This window comes from Octopus sinensis, linkage group LG7 (genome assembly GCF_006345805.1).
Source record: "Octopus sinensis linkage group LG7, ASM634580v1, whole genome shotgun sequence".
NCBI lineage: Eukaryota > Metazoa > Mollusca > Cephalopoda > Octopoda > Octopodidae > Octopus > Octopus sinensis.
Window position 1 is genome coordinate 133,525 of NC_043003.1, and position 10,000 is coordinate 143,524.

Consider the following 10,000-nt stretch of genomic DNA (forward strand, 5'->3'; position numbering starts at 1 on the left):
GATGTCACCAAGTAAAGTGTGGAGGCATCTGCTGTTGCAGTGCATTCCTGCATTTGCCATTTGTGAGTATAATCCCAGGTCCTTCTGGGCAACCAGTCAAGCAGAGTCCTGGCCAGTTTCTATCTCCACAGGATACTTCTTCATCTGCTGTGACCATGTGGCATGTGGTTGACCAACATGAGCCATCAACCCAGCTGGATCTTCAGTCAATGGAACACAGTTAGCAGCTCAAACAGTCTGAGCTGGCACTCCCAAATCATACACGTAACAGGATGCATTCCAGCTTCTGAGTAGAGTCGTTGGTTGGACAGGAAATCCAACCAATAGTAACCCATAATCCTACCAAAGGAGTTCCGATGGCTCCTAAGGACCCCAGACAGCATCCAAGTTTCACAACTACAAAGCAGGATAAGGAGGACCAGAGATCTAAAGATCTGAACCTTTGTCCTCCTGCTCAGATATCAGCAGCACCAAACACCCTTGTCCAATGAATCCACAACTGCACTCTGCTTGTCCAAGTCTTTTTAGGACTCCAGACTCGCAGCTAATGTCACCATGAAACTCACTGCTAAAATAAGTGAAGCAATCAAAAACTTCAACATTCTCACTCACAACAGAAAAAGACAAGAAGACTCGGGGGGAACTTAGAAGCAGTACAAAATAATTTAAACAAAAACAGAATTTAAAAAGAAGAAAAGTAAAGTTGGTTACCAATGACTGGACTTTCTGGCACTATTATGTTAATGCATTGCTCTTGAAGAGAATGCTGTTGGTTTGGAGAGGTCACATCATCTGTGCTTGTAATGTTTCCATCTGGTTGAGAGGGAGAGAAATGAAAGAGTTCATGGAACAATTCAAAATGAATTTGCCTCACATTATACATCATTCAACATCCATTTTCTATGGTGGCATGGGTTGGACAGCTTGACAAGAGCTGGTAAGGCCAGGAGCCGCACCAGGTTCCACAGACAGTTTGGGCTTGGTTTCTACAGCTGGATGCCCTTCCTAACATGCCAACCTCTTTACAGAGAGGGTGCTGGGTGTTGCCACCAACACAAGTGCTTTTTATTAGTTTGATTGAATTAAATGTGTTGCTTTCTTAGACTGAGACAGGATTTGTTTGGTAGGTATCTTTTACCAGTTACTTGTTTTAGTCACTGGACTAGCGGCCATACTGGGGCACTGCCTTGAAAGGTTTAGCTGAACTGATCCCCCTCCACCTCTTGCCCCTCTACTTATTCTTTTTAAGTTTGATACTTATTCTATTGATCTCTTTTGCCAAACTGCTAAGTTACAAGGACATAAACAAACCAGCACCTATTGTCACATGCTGGTGGTAGTAGTGACAAGCACACACACACATATACACATATATACACACACACTTACACACAAGTATATACACATACAGGTTTCCTTACAATTTCTGTCCATAAAATCCACTCGCCAGGCTTTGGTCGGCCCAGGGCTATAGAAGAGGACACTTGGCCAAGTTACTGCACATTGGGACTGAACTCAGAACCATGTAGTTGGGAAGCAAACTTCTCAGCCACACACAGTAAATGAATGACTAAATGAAATGAAGTAAAAATAAACAACAAACAAATAAGAATTGGTGACTTACCAGGAATTTGCTGTGGTCCCTCTCTAACAAATGAAGGTAAGAAAGGATTGTATTGGTGAGTTGATGCTGGTGACTTCAATATGTCATTTAGTATCTCTTGGTTTTGCTTGGAGATGACATGGGGAAAATGGTTATTTGGAAGAAAAGTTTGGTTCCAAGTTAATCTACAATTATACTGAAAATGGTTAAAAAGAGACTGGATCCTATTGTTGGGGACATATTGGATGTTTTGTTGAATGGTAGCCAGGAATTCTTGTGTAGACTGTTCTGGAAGTTCAGCCAAATGTTGAGTCAAAAATGATAGCAAACATTTTTGGAAATATTCCGTCAGAAGAAAGAAGGTGGGGCAACTGAAGAAAACAAAAATAAGGCTTTCTTGTATTTGTCACAAGAACATTAGATGAGGGGCATGGGGGGGATTTTCAAGGACAAGTTACAATTTGTGTGGTGGTTTACATAAAAGATGAGCAGAGGAAAGGGATAAGAGGGGGAAATGAGATAAAAAATATTCATAGTATACAAAATCTGTGAAACCATTTATGATGCAGTCCTCATGACACAGGAGGGCCTCCAACTTGGGACAGTCAAGGAACCCAACAGATCCAGGACCATCCTGGCCACAAAGGCCTCAAGCCCTTGCCTAACTCTAATTTGCCAATGCTTAGAGTAGGTCCATCCTATTTCTGCCATGATCACTCATCTTTTCACTAATTCATTGAGACAGCACTTCCTTCTCTATCTTCACGTTGCTTTCCAAGTAAAACTTTAAAAAACGTTGATGAGGATTTGACTGAAGAGGAAAGTGTCTCCTCAATCTTTTTAGCCTCATCCACCACACAAACTCTTTTGCCACAGCCACTAAACAGAGGAACACTACCTTCCCTACCTTGGTAAAGGTGAGCAGTGGAGGTGATCTTCATGATGGACTCAACACATAACAACAGCTGTTTCACATAACTTCACAACTCAGCAATGTTCAAACACTGCAGCATATGCATATGGTTTCGTTGCTCTGAATGCATCTCAGGCTGTCCTACTTGGTGGCACTTTCATGTCTGCAGATTTTATCTGAAACTGGCAGTGCCCCCTCATTAGGACTGCTAGGCCAGGAAGTTTTGGAAATTATCCATAGTAGTCTCTGAGCCCAAAGTCCTATGAAACAGGCCAGCAAGCTTGTCCTTGTCAATGCTCGAGTTTCTCTGAGAATGTCATCGCTCTCACCCACCACTATATTTTTATATATTGCTAATGCAGAACTTCCACTGACTATATTGCCCAGTTGGTAGAGAGCACCTGATGACATTCTAGGTGTTCTTAATCTTGGTCCTTTCTTGACCCAGGACTGCAGCTCTGTTAAAGAGATGAGCAGCAGAAAAATGTGTCTTGCAAACAGAAATCACACCTGCTCACCACCCAGGAAAATCTGCAGGTGGCACAGCCTCAGTATGTCTGCACATTAGCAGCCATGACATGGTAAGCCCATCATCTAGTGGGTGTGGGCAACAGGTGAACTGCCTGGCCAATGGAATGTAGTCCATTTACAGGCTGCAAAAAAGGAGATGCTCCAGTCTGGTCGAATGTAGACAGAGGCAAGGCACACTGTTCAGACGTTATTAAGGATGCCATGTAAACATTCTCCACCTGTGTTGGAAAATTTGACTCAAGTGTTAAGAGACAGAATTCTGGTTAAGGCCGACAGCTAAGTTGATGCTGAAAACATGAAGTGAAGCATTTCCACAGATATCCTGTCACCTTGAGAAAAATGCAACAATTTTACAAGAAAATATCTGAAAGATATAACAGTATCGAATCAGTGAGCTTTCACATGTGCTGCCAATAATAAAACTCAGTATCAGCTAATAATAATAATAAAGAAGAAAAAATAAACAACTATGACGATTTGAAGTGGGAAACACGAAGGTTGTGGTCAATGAAGAGAGTAGACGTGATACCAGTAGTAATTGGTGCACTTGGAAGTATCAGCACTCAACTACCAACATGGCTGAAAAAGATGGGTGCAAGTGTGAAGGTAGAACACCTACAAAAATCAGCATTACTTGGAACTGCAAGAATTCTTCGCAGTTTTCATGAAGCCTGACCAGTAAACAAGTGTCATGTCAGTTTGTGGACAGCTGACACTTTCCATCATATCCAGCAAAATAAACTGAGTTTTAATACAATAATAATAGTAACTGCTTCTAAGATAGGCATAAAGTCAGAAATTTAGTATGAAGGAAACAATTAATCACATCAAACTCAGTACTTGACTGGTGTTTTATTCTATCAATCCCAGAAAGATGAAAAGAAAGGGGGACTTTGGCTGGATTTGAACTTATTATCTAAAGAGAGATGATACAAATATTGCAAGACATTTTGTCAATACTCATCAGGGCTTTTTCATACAATAAGAACATTACACATAAAGGTTACGAAAAGTGTGTGTGAGGGGGCGGGGGGGGGGCGGAGGGAGACAAAGTGATTTAAAAATGAAGGGAGAAATATAGACTTGTTATCGTCATCGAATTCTGGCCATGCACACACACTTGCTTGGATGGACAAAGCATTGAATATCTGTAATAGAGTTCATTTGTTCAAAGCTCATGATTTACTCTGTTATTACTGAGAGTTTGGTGGCTACATGGGGGGAATTTCTAATGGCAGGGCATGTGATGAATATGTTTCAATGAGTAAAGTAGATATAAAAGCAGCAGGATGGAATTACTGACAGAATCAGTAATCAGTAAGAGGGTTAACCTCTTACTTAGCAGACAAACTAGTGATAAAAGAAAGTAGAGGTTTGTGTGTGTGTGTGTGTGTGTGTGTGTGTGTGAGAGTGAGAGAGAGAGATAGAGAGAGAGAGAGCACTATTATATTAGACGAGAGGTATTTAAAATGAATTGTATAAACGATCTTCAAAAATATTCTGTGGCATACCTACAGATACCTGCCGCCTACCCCTTTGACTTTGTTTATAACTCTGAAAAACGGATGTTTTTTGGGGAAATTTTCCAGAGATACACTTTAGATGGTGTAGATTAAAGTTATATCGGAATTTGTTAAGAACAAATTTTCGGAGAAGTGGACAATCCACATACAGCGATGTTTCCTAACAACTTTCTTAAAATTGGATATTTTTTAATAATTTGTTTTTTTTTCAAATACGTTTCAGATGCTGTAGATTACGCTTATGTTGGAATCTGATATGGAAATGAGAATGGGTCGGATAATCCACACCTTGACTTTGTTTCCTCATACATTTTGTTGAAGCGCGTGAATTATCCGCGCCCAACAATTTTTTTTGTTCACATCAAATTCAGGTATAATTCGTAGTTTACGGCATCGGAAGTGTATTTGTCGAAAATTTTATTAAAAGTATCTACTTTTCAAAACGTAAGGAGAAAACTAAGTCGGCGGGGGTGGGGCAGCCGTGCTTTTTGTATATTATCAGTTAAGTGTTTTTTTTTTGTAACGAGTTTCTGTGACTCCTTCTCTATGTTTACTTGTGGACAACAAGTAGCGAAATAATGTTCCGTTTTGCTCTCTCCCTTCTCCAAACTCAGACAATAAGCTGTCAAATCATTTTTTAGTATTTTAGACAAAGTTTTTTTTTTTCGGCTATTAAAGGTATAAAAAACTGGGATAAACTCCAGTAGACACCGATACGACAATACAAAGAAAAGGTAAAGAAGGTAAAGAACATAACGTACAAGATTAAATTCTCCTCGATCAGTCGAGGTTCGAGAGAAACGAAAGACTTCAACAAAGTTTCCAATTCCGGTCTTTCTGCGAATTTCGACATCGAATTGTTTCGCCACCAGACTTCAGCTGCAACATGTGGCTTTCTTTCATTTTGAAAAGTAACAAAAAGTCCCCACCAAGCACTGGGAAGTTTCTTTACAGCACTACATTCTGCTGCCATCCTCCTCCTCCGAACAACTCCGTTGTTGTCAGCTTCAAAGAAATGAAAGAAATTGTTGTCGATTTTCACCGACTTAAATTCGCCGCCATCATAGGTCACGTGGATATACAACTTAGGTTGTTTGTAAATTTTAACTCGGCGAGACGAAACGTATGATCTCGCCGAAGAACCACCCGAAGAATTTAATTGCTATTCCATCAATACTGTATTTGATAGCATAAAAGACGCACGGGAATATTAGACGTACCCTAGTTCCAGCAGTGTATATTCAGGAAAAGAAGTTTTTTGTGCATTAAAGTATGTGGTAGGCCCAAATTCGTATATAGACCTAGGGTGATATTTTGAGACTTTTTTTAAGAAAGAAAAGGGAGTATTTTTACCATCAAATAAAGTAATTGATATTTTTTTCAATATATTTACTTATTAATAAATTTCTGTCCTTGTAGATCATGAAGTGGAGTGGGGGGAGGGGGGAGAAATTTGCCCCGCAACCGCATGGTTCCGTGTTCAATAATCTTGCCTGGCACTTTATGAATAGAAGACATTTTTTGGGAAATTTACCAATTTCATTCTTTTAAATTATGGATCTTTTGCCTTTGGCAAACAGAAAAATAAAAATAATAATAATGAAATTATTGTATACAGTGTTCAGGTGCACCACAACTTGCCAAAGGATTCTAAATTATCTCCAAAGTGTTAAATTATCTCTTCGTGTTAAACAACGGGTTTGATAAAACCAAGACAGGCCCGGAATTTTCTCTGTCGGTATAACAACAACAAGAAAAAAAGGAAAAGAAAAACAACAACAACTCTCCGTTGTACATGTTTCCACTTAATTTTCAATTAATTTAATTCTCGGAGTTCTCTCTTTTCCATTCCTTGGCAAGAATTCTCACTATGGACATTGATTCAGCTGATTAAAAGTTGTTTTTTATTCACTACGTTTAATAAAAGTGGAGGCACATGGCTTAGTGGTTAGAGCAGCGGTCGAGGGATCGCGTGTTCGAATCTCAGACTGGGTGATGTGTGTGTTTATGAACGAAAACACCTAAGCTCTACGCGGCTCCGGCAGAAGGTAATGGGATTCCACATAGAAAGTTCCCCTCCGAGGCACAAGTCTGGGCAAGGTTGTTTATGGAAGACCAGCAGTCGCCCATGCATACCGGCTTTCCCTTTCCACGCCACCGATTTTTTCCAAGGGAAAGGCAAAGGGGCCGATACAGCTTGGCACCAGTGACGTCTCAGCTTATTTATTAACATGCACGCCACAGATACGTGTACCCTTAATGTAGTTCTCGGGGAGATTCAGCGTGACACGGAGTGTGACAAGGTTGGCCTTTTGAAATACAAGTACAACAGAAACAGGAAGAAAGAGTGGAAGTTGTGGTGAAAGAGTACAGCAGGGTCCCCCCCCCACTGCCGTAGCCTCGTGGAGCTTTAGATGTTTTCGCTCAATAAATACTCATAATGCCCGGTCTGGGAATCGAAACCGCTGCCCTAACTACTGGGCCATTGCGCCTCCACAATGTCTTCCATATAAAGCTTTAGACATTGAAGCATATACAAATTTTGGCTGTGAGGTTCTGAAGCATGTTTTGCAACCACGTGGTTGTTTCATCAATGACGTGTCCTATCGATTAGTTAATTGATCACCAATTAACAGATAAATAATAAAGAGGTGAAATAGAACTAGTGTGTGTGTCCATTATGGGAATAATGACCCTCCCGAGATACACCAAAACATATAAACTAGTTCGATGAGAACTTCATTACAGTCAGCGGGTCCCTGAATGACGTAAGGCCAATAGCAACTCTAAACAATATCATATTCATTGTATACTTAAAAAAGAAAGGAAGAAGCAGTAGTGAGCCTTTTCGGTTGGAGCCCAGTCCATTCATTGGACCCTGAAATAATGAATATTGGATTTGCAAAAATTTGTGAAACCTCGATGCACGATGAAAAGTAATGAGATGCTAAATTTCAAGGATGCGATGAAGATATTTGGCCTCGGGAATTGCTCCATGGTTCAAAGGTGAATCACCAAATAACACATCTCTACTGAAAGATCAGTGAACAACAGAGGTGCCAGGAAACAAATGCAACTTAAAGATGGTTTAAGTACGACAGAAACAACACAATTAGTATTAAACTATAAATTGTTTGTAATATTATTTCCTGCATTTACATGCATTTCTTTCAGAGATCTTACCACCTACTTAACTTTACGTAAGGGAATTAACTCTTAGTAGCATAAAAATTATTTCCCTTAGATTAAAAACATTATTAGTACAATGTCCAGATTTAATCTCCAATTCCACTGACTTTAATAGCTATAAAAACACAACGACTGAAATATTTGGACACATCAGCTCTATTCACAGTTCAAATCCCATCGTCTTGCTTTTGATTTGAATTTTTTTAAAACAGTGTCCCTCAACCTTTTCACTGCATTTCCATTCCTTTAGGAATCCACAATCCTATTTTTTTTACACAACACAATTTATTTTATAACAATTTATTTAATAATGTTGGTTTCAAATTTTGGCACAAGGCCAGCAATTACGGGGGAGGGGCTAAGTCGACTTCATCGATTTCCAGTGGTACTTATTTTATCGACCCCGAAAAGATGACAGGCAAAGTTGACCTCAGAGGAATTTAAACTCTGAACGTCAAGACGGACGAAATGTTACTTTGCCCGGCGTGCTAACGGGTATGCCAACCCGCCGCCCTTCATTTATTTTACTAAGGCAGAATCGTTAGCGTACCGGGCGGGTATTTCGTCTGCCGCTACGTTCTGAGTTCAAATTCATCCTTTCGGGGTTGAAGTACCTGTTACGCAACGGGTTCAATGTGATCGACTTAATCCCTTTGTCCTTGTTTGTCTCCTTTATGTTTCGCCCCCCCCCCTGTTGGCAATAAAGAAATAGATATTCTTTTCTACTAAGGCGGCGAGCTGCCAGAATCGTTAGCACGCTAAGAGGGCGAAATGCTTAGCAGAATTTCGTCTGCAGCTATGTTCTGAGTTCAAATTCCACCGAGGTCGACTTTGCCCGAAAGACAAAGTCGATCTCGGTGGAATTCGAACTCAGAACGTAAAGACAGATGAAATACTGTTAAGCGTTTCGCCCGGCGCGCCAACATTTCTGCCAGCTCGCCGCCTTCTAATTTTAATAATATTATAACAATTTAAACGCCGCCGGGGACGACGTTGCTTTTCATCCTTTCGGGATCGATAAAATAAGTACCAGTTGCGCACTGGGGTCGATGTAATCGACTTACCTCGTCCCCGAAATTGCTGGCTTTGTGCTAAAATTTGAAACCAATATTAAAACAGTTTATCACACAATTCTCTTGAACGAGACGCCGTTCCTTTGCAGGGTTCAGAGACAGTCATTTTGAGGAGAGGGGACAAGTCGATTTCGTCGACCCCAGTCCTTGACTAGTACTCTCTTTCATCGACCCTGAAGGAATGAAAGTTGACTCCGGCAGAATTCGAACACAGAACGTAAAGAACCGGAGGAAATACCGCTAAGCATTTTGTCCGACGTGCCAACGATTCTGCCAGCTCGCGACCTTTAATCCTTTCTACTCTTGGTATAAGTCCAGAAATTTTGGAGGAAGAGTATAATCGATTACATCGACCCCAGTGTTCCACTGCTGCTTATTTCATCGACCCCCAAAAGGGATGAAAAGCAAAGTCGACCTCGACGGAATTTGAACTCAGAGCAGAAGTCCAAAAGAGATACTTCTAAGCATTACGTCCGGCGCTCTACCGACTCTTCCAGTTTGTCTCCTTACCTCCGATGAAGAGAACATCAAAAAAGATTAACCGAAAAAAGAAAATTATGTGCTGAGGGTAAAACAATAACAAATATTATTATTATTTTTTCTTATTAATCCGATTAGTACATGTGCAGTTTTCTATGATGACAGGTTCCACGTAATGAACGCTCTTTTAATACATTCCACGTTGGTCTAAACTGAATTGCTCATAATTTTCCATTACAGAGTGACGTTAAAAGCAAAGGGGTAATAACTATGGATACCGAAGATTAAGGAGATCAGGAGTTTTAATCTGATTGGAAATCACGATTGTTATTAGTTGAGAGTTTTAATTCTCAGAGGTGTTAGTAAAACAAGACAGAAATATCTTATTTAATTATTCACGTGAGGGACGAGTGACGTTGAAGTAAAAGCCAGGCGACAAGCAGGGACGAGTGACGTTGAAATAAAAGCCACGAGGCAAATAAAGTCCAATATTTCGATTCCGTCCCAGGCTGAACCATTATATTTATTTCCTTTAAAGAAAAGAAACTGTAATGATTGACATTCATGTTTTCACAACAGGCATTCCTGAATTAAGTGGAGGCGCGTGGCTTAGTGGTTAGGGTGTTGAACTTCTGATCTGAAGGTTGTGGTTTCGATTCCTGGACGGGGCAATGCGTTGTGCTCTTGA

The 10,000-nt window shown here is 40.3% G+C and overlaps 1 protein-coding gene across 3 annotated transcripts in view; it reads right to left on the minus strand.

Moving 5' to 3' along the window:
* LOC115213826 overlaps positions 1-5,891 on the minus strand; it is a 42,525-nt gene extending 36,634 nt beyond the window's left edge. For 2 of the 3 annotated variants that reach the window (XM_036504422.1, XM_029782722.2), the window contains exons 1-3: positions 5,332-5,890; positions 1,625-1,974; positions 712-813 (exon numbers count right to left, since the gene is read on the minus strand). In XM_036504422.1, the coding sequence (XP_036360315.1) occupies positions 712-813; positions 1,625-1,974; positions 5,332-5,543 (664 nt within the window). In that variant the 5' untranslated portion in view covers positions 5,544-5,890. Of the gene's footprint in view, positions 1-711; positions 814-1,624; positions 1,975-5,331 lie in introns of all 3 variants that reach the window. The other variant, XR_004999928.1, reaches the window with a different exon arrangement.
* Between the last annotated feature and the right edge of the window lie 4,109 nt (positions 5,892-10,000).